Source organism: Chamaea fasciata, unplaced genomic scaffold (genome assembly GCF_029207755.1).
Source record: "Chamaea fasciata isolate MVZ Bird 193981 ecotype frontalis unplaced genomic scaffold, bChaFas1.0.hap1 SCAF_16, whole genome shotgun sequence".
NCBI classification, from domain to species: domain Eukaryota; kingdom Metazoa; phylum Chordata; class Aves; order Passeriformes; family Sylviidae; genus Chamaea; species Chamaea fasciata.
The window spans coordinates 13,069,056-13,085,136 of record NW_027094101.1 but is presented as its reverse complement, the minus strand read 5'-3'; the positions used below and the strand labels follow the sequence as shown (position 1 = coordinate 13,085,136).

The following is a 16,081-nucleotide window of genomic DNA, read 5'->3' as shown; positions in this document are numbered from 1 at the left end:
TCTAGCAGATGCTTCTTTTACCAGATTTAGTCTCTCTATTGTTTTCCCAGGCTCATTATTCTACCTGCAGTCTGTTTCCCTTTGTGCTGACATGATCCAAGGCAAGGATCCATGCCAGGCACAGCAGAGCCCAGGTTCCTGTACCCCAGGCTCCTGGGCATGGCTGCTGTACCAGGGGAGCTCAGCCAGGCTTCAGGTGACTTTGCTGCTGCTCAGGCTTTCCTGGCACAGCTTCACTTCAGCACCTGCTGGCTCAGAAGCCGCCTGAATAGGAGAAATGTCTGGTTTTCACTTCCAACCAAAGAAATATTTTCCTTGATTTATAAAGATAATGATTAAATAGGTAAAAGTATTCATTTTACAGCAAAAGATTTGGTTTTTTTGTCATGGCATGGATAACTTCAAGGATATTTTGTGTTTTTCAAACTGTGCTACTAATGAACACAAAATTAAAAAATGTTTGGAAAGAATACCTGTATGAAGGCATTGATTCTACCACAGGACATATCTAATTCTGTTGGGCTGGAAAACACAGTTCATTAGGAAACCAATCCATAATTTGAAGTATATTTCATTTTAGTTCTATGATTTCTTTTCCATGTTCTAAATCTCCAGTGACTTTGGTTATCCCTTCAGCCTTGCAAAGGTTGTCAGGCTTTAGAAGGAGAGGATGAGGAGCTCTGTCATGCAACGGCCAGCCCAGTGTTTAACATCTGCTGCTCTTCCACAGATAAAACTTTGGGAATAGTGGTGTTGGTAGGCACAGATCAGGTGTGTGTGAAGTCCAAACAGCAGAGTAAAATCTGCAGACACTGTGAACAGAACAAGCTAAGGCAAGTGCAGACTTCTCTTGATCTCATTATGCAGGAATAGTCCCCTCATTAGCTCATTTGACTCAAGTAATTCTCCTGCTGGGTTGCTATTTCTGGGTTCAAAGTTAAAAAAAAAAAAAAAAAAAGGACAAATAATGTGTTTGCTCTTTGCTGCCATTAGTTGTTAATTATGTTTAGAGAGATATTTCTACAAATAAACCCCATCTGCACCGGTGTGAGTGTGTTTCCATCTGTATCAGCAGCAGTGCTTATTTGCTAAGAGTGGATGAAGCAGGGTTCCTAGAGTGGAGTAGGAATGAGGAACTTGACATTAGAACATGCAAAAAGTGTTTTCCTGGGTCCTTCACTCTGAGAGTCCCTGTGGCTTGGAGATTCTGGATACAACACACATCCAGGATCTCCACACACAGGGCTGGGAGTAACAAACCACACTAGGAGTTGGTAATCTGGAAGACTCACCAGATTCTACATTTCACAGCTGTCTCTGGTTTCATGGGCCAGCTGAAAACTCTGCATCTGAAGGGAGCTGCAACTGGGAGTTTGGTGCTGGAGCCAATAGCTGCCATCTGTGGTTGTGCTTTCCAGGCTAGAATTAAATAACCAGCTCCTGAAAGCTGAATAAAGTTCAGCTTTTGGGAATTTTGAAAGGACCAGTTGGGATCAGGAACAATTCTCTAGTCCTGAGGGTTGGCTTGCCTAGGTGTGCATTTGGTTAGAAATAAATAGGTATGGAAATCCTTTCAGGTTTGATCCACCAATGCTAAAATATCCAAAAAGCAAAGAGGTCTGTAAATAATGTGCATATCTGTCTATGAATATTAATGATCCAGGTGCTACTCCACCTTCCAAAATTTAGAAAAATTCAAGATCTTTCACTTTCAGCCTCACCTTCAATTCTTGTCATGCACTGTCTGCCCAAACTTATGTAAAATAGCAACTTTTATTCATTGTATTCTTGTATGTGAGTTAAGGCTGAAAAAGTAGGGGTTGCTGAGATTAAGGAAGAGGAAAACCTCTGAGGCTGTACTGGTGGTCTTTAGATGCAGGAAGAGTTGCTGCAGAGACTCAGGCAATGATGATAATGCAGATCCACAGGGAAAAGAGCAAATGGTAATGGGCTTAAATTGTACAAAAGAGCTCGAGATTTGGCATTAAGAAAAGCTTTCTAAAAGAAATTGAATAAATGACTTGGGGAAAGTGGAGTTTTCATAACTGAAGGCTTTTAGAACCAGGTTAGATGAATGACCCTAAGGAATGACTTGAGTTTATATCCTCCTGCTTTTTGAAGTTAATTAACTGTCTTATTCTTGTGGCTCCTATTTTATTTTCTTTGGTCCTGTTTCTTTCTTTGTGAATGTTGTAGCGTTCAGAAAAAGTTCCTGGTCAAATGTACTATCAAAGGAGAACAGTTTATGGAAAACATGGTTTTAAATGACAGTAAAGTCCCCAGATATTTTGCTGGTTACTTAGTTTCATTAAGTAATGAAAGTCAAGTCAGCTCAGTTAAGTCTTACTCTGGAAATTCAAGGTTTGTTTGCCTTTTAATTAAAAAAGAAAAGCTCTAATTGTAAACTAGATGCGGGAAACTCCTGTTGCCCATTGCACTGCTATTAACCTCCCTAGCATCTGTAATGTAGAACCAGCTTTTGAAAACCTTGGACAATCAGTTAATTATGAGGAAAAAGTTATTGTGATCTTTGCACCAAAGCAGTGGCTTTGGTTGAGGATTTGCTGCAGTCACCAGGACACCTCTGGAATTATCCAGGAGCACGTCTTGGATCAGGAGCCTGCCCTGGGCCGGGCACCGTGACTGATCTGTTGTTTATAGTGAGCACACTCCTGTCACATCAGCACTGGCTGCTGCTGTAATTCCAGCTCCTCTGGAAGCAGTTTCTGGTTCACTCACAGACTTGGGAATGCCTCCTCTGGGGTGGTTTCTCCACCTTCTGCCTGACAGCAGCAGCTCCAAAGCTGCAGCACCTCATCCCTCGATGTGAATGATGAGAACATGGGCTGTGCCTGGGACTGCAGGTGGCAAAGCAAAGCATTGGGGTTGTGGTGCTTGGAAACAAAGCTGATTTCCTTACCAGGATAGGGGAAGGGTCTTGATAGGGAATATGATTATTTGTGTGAGTTAAATCCTGCAATTCCATCTTGTTTAGCTGTAACAGACACATTGTGCTGAGTCACTCTTCACTGCTTTATGCAGAACATGCTCTGCCTGTGCCTAAAGAGGGTTATTAAAGACTGCTGAGTACAGAGAGCTTTAACAAAGAGATCTCAGAGTAAACACTGACATTTGTTACTGCCTCTGTTTAGCACTGCTGAAGGTCCCTGGGAGCTTGGGAAATTGAGCTGTCAGATCTAGGAAGATGAAATGAAACTTTGTTCTGTGGCTTCAGTCCCTAAGGAAAGTTTTTCAGGTCATTTAGCCTTAGTGCTGTGAGGAGAGCTTATTATTATTTTCCTAAAAATTATTCCCTTTTGTCAATAAATGCAGAGCGACAGCTTGGCGTTGCTGTTAGTCCTCTTGTTTGGTGAAGGCAGTGCCTGAAAGACTGACAAGGCATTTTGCAGGCAGCTTGCCTGGTCCGTGGGCAGGACAGGATGACTGATGGGTGTCGAATGGAACCACCACACCAATTGACTTTGAAGTTGAAGTTAAGCACATTCACAGGATGACTTGGCAAGAAAGCACAAAATGTTCTGGGAGGAAGAATCACTTCTCACTACTTCCAGGCTTAAGTACAGCTGCTGTTTGAAAAAGAGGGAGATTCAGGGGAACGAAGGAATGACAGTGAAGCCAAGGTTTGACTCTTAGAAACTCTTAGACTGGGCCTTGCCTGAGATTTTGTCAGTCTAATTTGCATGTAAGAAAAACCTCAGTGTTTATAGAAGTCTTCTTAACACTTTCTTTGGATTGCTGCTCTAATGAGTTTTTGTAAAATGTGTACATTGTATTGCCAAGCAATTTCAGAGATACAAACATGGGCTTTTAAAACACAACAGATTTTCACCCTGAAAATATTAGTTGTGAATCAGGAAAAAACCCAAAAGGCTTCTCAATTTTCATAATGTTTTTCAATTCCATGACTAAGGGCATGGAAAGGAGCTCTAGGGACTTAAAAATATGGACAAAACAGCACTGATCAATGTTTGGGTCTCAGTATTCCATGTTGTATGAACCTGGGGGAGGAGGGAGCCACCATCACTGCTCTGGTCAGTATTTTGGTGTTAGGCCTCTTCTGCTGGGGATCCAGTTCTGCAGGTTTTATCTGTCCCCCATTCCCCCTCCTCCCCCAGCCACGCAGGCAGAGTGGGGAGGATTCTGATCTCTCAGCTTTCCCTCCAGTGAGAGCAGAGCTGGGAAGATGGAGCTGCTCTCTGCACAGCCCTAGGTGATTAAAGACTAAAAATGTAACGTAGGCTTAGCATTAAATTCATGTTTGCACCTTCAGGCAGCTGCACTGTGAACATTGGCTCTCGGAGTTGCAGTGCTTATCAGTACTTTTCTGAATATAAAGGGATATTATGGCTGCTGGTATCAAGCCCCACAATCTGCATGCGGGATTCTTTTCCTTTAAGACGATAATCTCTTTTCCATTGCTTCCTCAGTGCCTGAGGAGGGAAAGAGTGAAGGCCAAAACATGAAATGTGCCAAAATCCACTGTTTCTCTGGACATGCAGCAAGAAGTCGCCCTTTATTACAGAGATGTTATTTACAAGCTGACTGTTGTTAATGGATGCTTCATTACAAGTAAAGAAAATAGTTTTCTTTGGGACATTAATTTTTTGGCTCTGTGTTCATTTTACTGAGTATCCATTTCTGACAGGCCCAGCCAGTACTCCTGCCAAACACTGAGCTCTAATACTGCTGTGGTTATTTTTTAACTAGATACCATTTGATTTATAATTCAGTGACTCTAATTTCAGAATCAGTAAGCCTCAGATAACAGATCAGGTCCCAAATAGAGCGACTTCCCATGTCAATTTATCTTTAGTAAATAACCAGGGAGCTGGTTCTGTGTTTGAAACAGATCAAATCACCAGGAGCCAGAGCTGGCTGCTGGAACGTACCTGCTTTGGGTGGGGGGACGTTTGGACAAGCAACAGGAGATACAAAACACAGTTAGTTCATCTAGAGCTGCAGCTGTTTGGATTTCAGCTATTTGCTGTGGATATGCAGAAGCAGAGAGGTTGAATTGCAACCCTAGGCAGAACAGGGCCCACAGCATAGCCCATGTTTACTTGAAAGAAATATTCAGTCTATTCTCCTGATGCTGTCAGAGCAGACCCTGCAGCTCCAGTTGTGGCTGCCAGAAGCTGTGCGTGACTCTGGGGTGGGAATGCTCAGCTCTCTGTGCAGACTGGCTGCCGTAAGCTGGGGGCTGATGTTTCTTTCCCTTTCCCTCTGTTCCCATGTTGAACACGTTGGCAGTGCTGCACTGGCTATATTCAGTTTGGTTTGTTAAAGCCAAGCAAACGTTGAAATGAACATCTCTCCATCATTTCATTTGTAAATCCGCCTCTGGTGAAATCAATGCTTCCACTCCCTCTCAGAAAATGCAGTCGTGTCATTCCAGAGGAATGCGTGATGGTGGACACAAACTTGGAAAGCTTTTGTCTTGGAGCAGTGGATCTCAAATTTCCAAGGGTTAAGCATACTCTCAAGTCAGGACTAGTTGGTATCTGGAGCCTGGGATGTCTGCTGGGCACAGTGACCCAGGGAATGAATTCTGGAGCTGCCTGTGCTGCAGAATTTCAGTGCTGGAAGCCTCAGGAAAAGCCTGTGTCACTTGTGTCAGGGGACACAAGGTGGACCCTGTTATGCAGCTGCTGAGACAGAAACCACATCAGGTTACAGCTGGGTGTCACTGCAGAGTCCGTCACCAGAGGGAAAACTGCTGAAAATTCTCACCTTGTACTTTTCGATAATGACTTGGAAATTTGCTAAGTCACTTTTATAAACCAGGAGGAACTGTTTAAAATGCTGCTTCTGTCCTGTAAACTTCTTCACAGATTGTTTAAACCAACTCAAAGCCTATTTTTAGGGAAATTCTGTTTGTTTTGCAAGTATTAGAGATATCTTTCCTTGTATTTGATGTCCATTCCAGAAGTGAATTCTCACCTGTCATGTACAATTTTGTCTTGGCGAACAGCCATCCAGAGCTCTCACTGCACACCTTTATGCCTTCAAACTAAAACAGCCACAAATCGTTTGGACTCCCAGCTCTGTTCAGGGAGCAAGCAGAGATGAAAGTTTCATACTGAATAAATGAAAACTTTTTGTGACTTAAAGCTGCAAGTTTTCGCTTGTGGAGAGTTTAATTTCAGTGCTTTATTTAGGACATGATTCAGCGTTATGACATAAAGGGGTGAAGGTGTCTGTGTTTGGGGGCTTGTTAATATTACCAGGGCTTGGTGATGAGCTGTCTGGGGCTGCTGTGCAGAGAACTGGGATCTCTTTGGTCCAAGTTGTCCCCAGGTTTTCCCCTGCTGCTGCTGCTGCTTTTTTGGTGGGACCTCAAGGGAAGGCCTGTGCTGTAATTTCCCTGGTTTGCAGGGTTGTTTGGGTGCATCTGTCCTCTGTCCTTTGCTCAGAGGTTTTTGTGCATACTGATCTACTCTCTAGTGAAACAAATCATTACAGACAGCTCCTTTTGCTGCAGCTCAAGGAATGTAGGTTACTTCAGAAAGCCTAAATCTAGCCTTTCTTCCCTAATTTTATATGGATGCATCCAGTTTGTAAAGAACAGCCTAAATTCCGTAAGTAGAAACTCATTATGCTCCCCTGATTCTCTTAGTAACAAACTCTCTTGTACCCTTAAGCTGAGCCTTTTTTGCCCTTGGAGTGTTTTTCTCCTGGTCCTTAACTCAAGAACCCTTTATTTTTTTTCTCTCCTCTGCTCAGCTGTGGCAGGGGGAGTGAGCGACTGTCGCGGGTGCCTGGAGTTTGCCCAGTGTCAAACCATGGCATCCATGAAAACTCCAGCTTGGCATTTATGTGAGGTCTTGATATAGTGGCAGAATTCAAAGCATCTCTGTGGAGCATAGAATTAGATACAAATGATGGCTCTGGGTTCCACTTTCTTGAGGAGAAATCTTTAGGAAGCAGATATGGGTCCAGCACAGAGGATATGGAAGGATCTCCTCATTCATTTTGAAGGCAGTCACAACTTTTTGCTTTAAGTTCGATGTCTTAGAGCACTACAGAGACACTGAGAATTCTGGCAGAAGCCATTTGGCTGCTGTTATTCCAGTTTCCATAACATGCCATGGAAACAGGCTTACCCTGATGGCAGAGGGCAATGGGGGTTATGGGGAAGTGATACAGGGATTTTGCCTGAATTTCTATTCTTGGTGCATCCATTCTCTGCATGTTTCAGCTCTTTCTCAGAGCATTTCCCTTCCTTCTTTCTGGCTGCTATGTTTTACTGCTGTTTTTCTTTAGCTGACAGGTACTGTGGCACATTAGCACCAGCTACATAATTTCATAGCTTGTATCCCTTCATAAACTCCCTGTCCAAAGTATTATTTCCTCGCGAGAGATATAGATTTATTTTTCTTAAATATACAAATTTTAAATTGCACTCAGGACTCGAGCCATTTATTCTTAAATTGAATCTTATTTATTGTAATCCAGTTCCAACTGATAGAGCATTTCTCACATTATTCTGACAGAAATAAACATGGAGCTGAAGTGCTATCTTGGCAGAGTTATATGAGCTTGTAATAGCTGCATGCAACTGAATTTTCATTTCACTTTTATTTATTGGAAAGCTATCCTAGGATTTTGAATTGATTCCTCACTTTTGTTTGCATTTATATGTATTTCTTCAATAAAACGAAGAAATCTCCTGTTATTTCAGGCCTCATCAACCTTCCAGAAAAATAACATGAATGTTAGTATATAAGGAAAATTGAAATACTTAACTGTAGTCTTTCCTATCCATGCCAAAAGAAATCTGTGCTAAACCAACAAGTGTCAGGGCAGAAGGTGGTTTGGAATTGCAGGTGTGTGTTGAAATGGCATTCAGAGAACAGGTGTTATAATGTTTTAACAAATGACAGGTGGTGGATATGTTAAATTTTCCTGTGAATAAAGCAAACCTGGGTTTACAATACTCTTGGGGGAGCTCCCCCAGGCCCTGAGCAGTGCACCGAATTCTGCCCTGGTAGGAGCTGAGGGAAGGTCACTTGTCAAAAATCACAGCACAGGGTGTAATGTAGTAATATTTGAAATCTATATCTTTATCAGTTCTTATCATTGCAAAGCTATGGAAGTAGAGTCCCTGGCATGCTGCTGCTTGCAGCAGGAAGGAAAGATCAGAATGCTTTGGGACAGCTGGATGATGCTCTGTGGAGGAGCAGCCACTGTTTAGCCTGTAAAAACTGCTAATTCTGCACAGCAGTGAGATATTTATTTTCTGAGTCAAGACTCTGTCATGTTAGACCAGCAGCAGTCCCTACAGAGGAAATTTATATGCATGTAATACAGCAAAGACTGGATGGGGTATGTTCTGGTCTTTTTATCTGAAAGACTCCATGTAATGCTTGTTAATTTTACCGTAATATAAGAGATACCAATTCCAAATAAGTGAACTTCACAGTCATTTAACTGTTCCCAGTAATGTAACAATATACTTACCTTATTTTCTGAAGTCTCAGCCCTGGAAACTTGATCATAGCTTGTCTGAGCACTTTGGGGCAGGACAATGCAAGGTGAGTGGTGTATTGTTGTAGCAGAATATTAGTGCTTGGATTTGTGCATGGCTCCAGTCTAACTGGTGCTAGAGAATCAAATAAAAAGTATGTTCATTTGTGAGAAGCATCCTGCAATAGTGATCGGGCAGATAATAAATTTAAAACATAATCATTAACTGAAAATTCTGTAGCATAAGAAATATTTCTGTGCCTGGGGGAACAAATAGTGTGGATGCATCCTGTGGCTGATTTTTTGCATTTAAATCCACTTAATGAAAATGTTGGCTAGGTAGTGAATTAAGCATTTCCTGGTGGGGTGTTTTAGTGATGGGGTGCCATGGGAGAATGTTCCTCTGAGATTTCCAGCATTTTATGCTTTGCTCGGTGAAAATCAGGAATCATTGGAAACATTATCCAAGGCTGTTTGGAGTAGAGATAGAGACCAGCTGGGTTTCTCTGAGCTTCCAGCAAAGACAGAAACTTTTGATTTCTTATCTGAGCTCAGCTGCAATGCCACCGGGGCTGTACAATCAGCCCTCTCTGCAGCCAGGGCAGGGTTGGATTTCTGAGCTCCCTGGAGATGTTTGCTGCTGTTACAGTGCCAGGGTGAACCCTTCCAGCCCTGAGACCTCGGTGATGATTATCATTGCTCTGCAGATTCTGCTCCTGATTGTCTTCTAATACTCCTAGATAAACGTTCCTGAGTGACTTGTAGGTTACTGAAATCTCCTGCCTCAGTAAACCCAAAGTAATTCTGCTCGGGAGATAATGGGCAATGTCAGATATGCTCATCTGTGCCCTTTATGATTACATTTTGAAAGTATTTATTTAACTCTCTCCTTGTTTTGTCTTTCTCTTCACCTTGATTTCACAGCAGATCCTGCAATAATTGACCCACTTCATGGATTGCTGGAGGATTAGGAAATACATAATCATTCAGTTGAGCAGGAGTAGTTAGGAATATTTTGGGTTTCATCTTGCACTGTTCATTTTCCTCATCTTTGGGAGACATCTCTCCCTGTTCCTTACAGGGCTTCACTGTACAGGATTCTGAAGCTTCTTCTTGGCACATGGAAAAATGTAATTTCCCATTAACAAAAAAGCTCCTTGTGTGTCTTACACTGGTCTTTATGCTGTGCATCTAAAGTTAGTGGTTGTTTCTGTTCCTTTACCTCAAACAAATGAACCCTTTTTTAAAAGTTGCTCTTTTCTTGTGCTTCTAATATTTTTGAGCCCTTGGACAGCCATGTTAGGCTTCTGTTTGTTTTTCTGCTGTGGAATCTCATGCTATTAGACACATTCAACTGCAAAATGAGTGTTTGTCTGATTTTAGATGATGTAACATTAATATGCTTATCACTCCTAGTAAGTCTCAGCGTTGTTTCTTGACTCACTGAATCAGTATATTGGCAGCTCCTGACACGCAGCCATTATCCTTGGCTTGTGATAGTGGGATTTCGCAGAGAAGTCTGCATTAAATAGGATTCAGGAGCATGGATTTAAAAAATGAAATATTTTCTTATATCCAATAAATAAATGATCGTTTCCGTCACTTTGTTTTCCAATTTATTTCTGTGTAACCTTTGATTCACTGAGTTTTATCTGTTGGAAAAGGGCAGAATTCCTTTTTGCTAGTGTATCATCATAGGAGAATCATTATACTCTATAAATATATTAATATATCAGTGTTGATTAAATCTATTTTGATTATTTGGTGAAATGTTGTCTTCCAGAAAAAGCTGAATACACGCAAGGACTACATATATAAAAAATGGCTGCACATTCCAGTGCCAACTATGAACTGTGAAACAGGGACAGTGTTGTGTTACTCCTTGCTCTAAAGGACAGAGTTGGGGTTGGTTTTCTCTTTGGGTGCTGTAGGAAGGTTTTTTCTGCTGTGTAGAACAAGAAGTGAAACGCCTCAGTAATTCCAGATTCACGCATGATGGGAAGGCCTTGGACATCACCTGCTGTTGCCCACCAGTCTGAAAGAATTCTGCTGTGACATTTCTGCATGGAGCATCGTTCTTTGCATGCCTGGAGAACATGGGGCTGTTCCATATCCTGGGGCAGAGCTGTGGGATGTCTCTGTTAGGGAAGCCACAGTCAGTTCCTGGTTTAAAGGGTTCCTATGTTAGAGCATTTTCCGTAAATTGATTTCAGTTTGCTTTCTGCTCAGCCTTGTGCATCTTGATGTTCTCAGCCCTTTTCAGAAGCCTTGAGGATATTATTTTATTTTCATTAGAAAAGTCTTACAGGAATATGGAGTCCTCTTTCCAGAATATCTGAATAGTTGATTCATTCAGGAGCTTCTGCTGCTTGTCCAGATTGTCTTTTGCTTGTCTTCTGCTGGGGGACCCAGAGGAAGAAATAAAAACCTGTCAGGAACTTTGCATTTAACGAGACACCAGCACTGCTGTGAATTGGACATGGGAAAGGAAAAGTAGTTGTATTCATCTTATTGGCCAGGAGGAGCACAGTGACCAGGCCACCCATTCCTGGAGCCTTGGAGCTTTTCTGTAAGGGCCCAGGATGGTTACAAAGTTCAAGGCAAACTTTTCAGGAGGAGCGCATGGATGTCCAGCCCCCTTAGAGCCATCAAATGCAGCCTTGTGCTACAATGGGGGTACACTAAGTATACTTTAAAGAAAGATTGGACGGGTTTTGACCAAAAGGCAAATGGATTTCCACTTAAAAGTTTTCCCTCCATGGAAGTGGGTGAGAATATTTCAAGTTTGTTTCCCTTTTCTGAATTCTAAGATAGGGAAAAAACCCCATTATCCTATTTCGTATTTCTAGTCTCTGCCATTCCACTCTGCTTTCCAACAGAACAAAAGTTTTCTTGTTACTGCTACTTTTTTGTCCTTTTCCCGTTCTCTGAAGCTGATGCTCGAGGCTGCCCACCCTTCACGGATCTAGATGCTCCTAGCACAGAGCTGGGACTCCCAGGATGTCCCCAAAACCTTACAAGGCACAAGCTCTGTGCAGAACCAGACCCCTACAGACTCTAGGCTTCCTTGGTTTTATTTTCTGTTGTAAAGCCTCATGCTTATGTTGAAGAGGTGTGAGAGAAGGAACCAGCTCTGAATCTTTTTTTGCCAGCCCCAGTTGGTACCCTGCAAATCATCTGTACTGTGCCATACAGCACCCTGATTTATGTGAGACATCACGTATTGATGCCTTTATAGACAGCAACTTAGTGTTTCAGAGGAGTCTGCATGTTACAAAAAGGGCAGCAGGTGTTATTTAGACTAAATTGACCTTGAAATTGATTTCTTTATTTTATGACTTACTGAGAGGAGATTAATACTTTTTTTTTCCTGCAGCCTGAAACAATTTACATGGTAATAGAAGGCATAGTCAGTCAAATAAATTGCTGGAAGTAGTGGTGTTCCAAGAAAGAAAATATGGATCTTACTTGCATTGATTCCTTCTATCCCCAGGGAGTAGCTAAGACTTTTAACACTGGGGAAAGACTGCCAAAATTTATTTTTCCCATTAAAGGCAGAAGAATAGATAGTAATGTCTACTAGCTGACATTTACTCCAAATTTCCAGTTTAAGGGGTGGGGAGAAGGCTGTGCCCCATATAAAATTTAGGGAGCGTTTTATTGCTATTTCTTGATTTCTCTAAGGGCAGATGGATAGTAATGGGAATCATAAGAAACTTCTGGAAAGCCTGGCATGGACACAGCACAGCTGCCCTTGGTAACAGAAAAAAAGAAAATAGCCTGTAAATGGTTGTTGCAATTCCACCTCCGAGTACCAAGTAGAAATCACCTCCAAATACAAATGTTAATGGAAACAAGAGACCCAAAAGAAATTACCTGGAGGAGGCACTGATAGGAACATGAAGTGTAGCTCTACAGGAGGGAGAAAGTTTTTTGTTTATTGTGCTGCTGCAGTGTTGAAACGGTGTAATTTCCATTTTCCTGTAGCCTCCAAGACAAGTGCATAGTTAAATGATTTGTCAGTAGCACAACACTTTGCATAACCTGAATATGTACCAGATGTTATTATGACACATTACCTGAAAATGAGTGCGAAAGCAAGTCCACAAACCAATTTTTTGTTTGCTGTAAATACAGAAATGGTGTAGGGGAAAGTGTCTGATATGTGAAGATCATTATGATGGGAATTAATCTCCTTTGTCTATCAGTGCTGAATGCTGCTGCTGCAGTGAGGGGAGGGTGATTTCAGCCTCTGTGATACAGAGGGAGGAGAAAGAGGTTTGGAGGATCCCAGTCCAACCATCTGGAATCACTGGGGAAGGGATTTGGGCTCTTGCTAACAGGTTTAGATTAGTCTGAATTGTTGGAATTCCCTGCCCCCCAAAAAAACAACCTAGACCTGAGGAGTTCTGCTATTTTTGCTTTTATTTCCTGGTTCAATTTCCCTGGATTTTCACAGGTGGTGAGTTATTAATAGGGAACACACCACGAGCTTCCCAAGGAAGTGTCCCACATGCAGCATTGGCCTAAAGCTGTTTATTAATTTGTTACTGGTTCACAGAGCTGTGCAATGCTTAGAAACTAGCTGGGCTGGGGGAAAAAAAAAAGTGTATCTGCAAAATAGCTGCTTAAAATGTCATATTTATTTGGAACTCGGGGCATTGCCTCCTGGAAGAGTTGTGTGAAAGAAAACGTGTTGTGTCTCTGCCTGCCTGCCTCTCCTAGGGAGTTTCCCAGGAGGAATAGCCCTGCAAAAAGGTTAGTTTGGATTCCCACAGTCCTTCCTGAGCACTGTGAAGCTGTGATCCCAGGGAAATGGTGCAGCCTGAGGAGTTCTGGAACAGGAACATCCTGCTGGGAAGGGGAGGGGAAGGAAATGGGCACAGAATACAAATATCTGCACATCCATCCTGCTGCACAGTGTGTTTGCAGGGGGCACAGCAAAGTGGGAGCAGGGAAGGGGCTCTGGGGAGCAGCAGGAACAGGTGAAGAGACAAAAGGGAGGAGAGTGATAGCAGTAAACTTGAAGGAAACCTTGTAAGGGCAGCAAAAGCACAGCTGCTCAGTGGCCCAGCAAGGGTGTGGAGGCACTATTAAATCATCCACAGCTGGAATAGAGAAGGCTTGCTTGGTGGTTTTCTTCAGTGTTGGTCTCAGTTTGCAGGATCCTAGTGGACAAACGGTGACTGCTATCCTTTGTGGCCCTGGGCTGCAGGGGTTTGTCTGGGAGGTGATTTTGATGGTAGTTTGGCATCTATTTACGCTTTGTAAATGTAAAGGTTTTGGCTTCTTTTCTCTGCCAAGGTCAGGATGAATAATACTCGGGAAATGCCAAGCTTGAGTTTGGACTCGGAATGTTTATTGTATCTTCTCTATTTACAGGCTCACAAGCCATGAGCTCTAACTAGCAAGCTAGAGAAATGAGGTAAAATGGAGAACTCCTAACTCTTTCCAAGGTCTTTTAAGCGAGAAGTACCCAATACCAAAGTGACACCTGTATTATTTATGTTTTTGACCCAAGAATGACCACCCAAGGCTCACAATATGGACCTTTTTCACCCAATACAGAAAACCACCCAAACCCATGAAGAAGGAAGAAGAAGGCAAAGAAGGACACAGACAACACCCAAAATCTTCCATCTTGACTCATATGTATTACTGTACACTAAAACTCCAAACTCTAAGTTTCTTGGATTCCGTCATGGAAAGTCTGTTTTGTTGGCACTTCCTGTGAAGGAGATGGTGTTGGCAATGGCTAAATTGAGTGGAGAGTGAGGGATGCTCTAATTTATACAATTCGGAGACTGGGGGTACTCAGGATGAAGGAGTGAAGAATTACTACCAGCTCCCTGAAATATGATCTGTCTCTTGGGTCATAGCACATCTCCTATAAGTAAAGGCTCTAGAAGCTTTATATATGGAGGCATACTTGATGATGATACTTGAAAGAATTTCATAGTAGTTACTAATTGCTGTCTTGGACAGATAGGCCTCAATTTCAGTTTATCAGACTTCAATTTCCAAACTGCAGGGGGAACTGTGTAGCTTGGCTTGCCATGTAAATCTGATCTCTACTGACAGGAAAGGCATGACAAGAGGAGGCCGCCCTGAGAGGCCTTTTCAAAATACAAATGAGTGTGATGTCTGTGTTCATTAGGGAAGAAGCAAAAATTTAACCTGCTAACTCTTTCTAATGTATCCTTTTAAGATCAGAACTGTTTTAATTGCTGCCCTGAGTCTTGCACTTGAATTTATTGCAGCTGTATTTAGACACTGTGGCACTTCTATCACCGGTCAAAAACCCCTCCAAGTCTTTGTTTCTGTATTGCAATAACAGCAGGGTACTCAGCTTTTTCTCATGCCCAAGCCCCAGACTACTTTGTGACTTGTGGAATGCTAGCTGGGCTGTAGGAGAAGCTTCTTGAGGGGTAGAAAATGAGGGATTTTCCATTGCTTTAGGGTGGACCTAGATGGAGATGTGACACAAAAATGGTGAGCCAGCATGGCCATGGGCCTGCCTCCTGCACGGCCTGTGCTGCAGGGGTTTGGAACAACGTTTCCAGGGCTGTTGCTAAGCAGGAAATAAACCAAGGTCCCTCTAATGGGATAGAGAGTCATTTGTCATAAGATGCTGAGAGAATTTTGAGTGGCTGGGAAACTATCATCCAAATTTCACGTGTAGGCCTGGTTGAGGAAGGGCAATGGAGCTCTCCCCCGAGTTTCTGAAAGGCAGTAGCTGTATCATCACCCTGTCCTTCCTACCCCACTGCCTTCCAAAAGGGAGATCAGGCTGCTGGCTTCCTTGGGGATCATTATGGTAAAACCAAAATGTGTGTAATTTAGTCAAAAGGGTCGAAGGCACAAGATGAATGACAATGAAAATCTCCTTAATCAAGTGTTTTACTAATGGCACCTCTGAGTCTAATCACAGTGGTGCTCAATGTTGGTCTTTAGTCCTGATATGTAAAGTGCCAACTATTAACTTTAATCTGACTATTTTTTCCCCTCTTCTCTTTTCAGGACTATAAATCTGATGTTATGACTGTGGTTTCCAGTGCCAAGAACAGTCCTCAAGGTCCAGTAAGTAAAGCATTTTGCTGAAGAGATTAGATTTTGTAACTGAGTTTAGATCTTCTTTTAAATGTTTTGGTTATCAATCACTGGCACTGACTCTTACCTGTGACACCTTGCTGCTTTTGAAGTGACTGCATTTGAATTGGCCTAAATGCTCTTTAAGGTGTGAATATATAGTACAGGGATTATCTGTCTTAGCCAAGAGAGGCAAAGTGATCAGAATTGTTGCTGTTAGGTTCATTAATAGCCCCGTGGCTCTCTCTTGTGTCTGCTACAAACTGTGTCACCTCCACTTGCAGACTGGGCTCCAGGCTGTGTCACTGCTGTGCAGAGGGGGGGTAAAATCTGAGGGAGTGGGAGGGTGGGGTACAACTGCAAGCACCTCTGGAATTCCAGGTTATAGTTAGGAGGGCAGATTCAAAAAGAGAGGGCAGAAGTTTGCGTGAGTTCAGAGCCATGCAAGAGCAAAGCATTCGCGAGGGCAAGGTTCCTGTGGGCTTGGAAACTGAGCAGGGCTGGA

General features: G+C 42.5%; 1 protein-coding gene across 12 annotated transcripts in view; it reads left to right on the top strand.

Annotated features, from left to right (window-relative positions):
- RBFOX1 (RNA binding fox-1 homolog 1) overlaps positions 1–16,081 on the top strand; it is a 1,151,565-nt gene that overhangs the window by 116,325 nt on the left and 1,019,159 nt on the right. For all 12 annotated transcript variants that reach the window (XM_066197674.1, XM_066197696.1, XM_066197682.1 and 9 more), the window contains exon 2: positions 15,508–15,567. In XM_066197674.1, the coding sequence (XP_066053771.1) occupies positions 15,508–15,567 (60 nt within the window). The remainder of the gene's footprint in view (positions 1–15,507; positions 15,568–16,081) is intronic.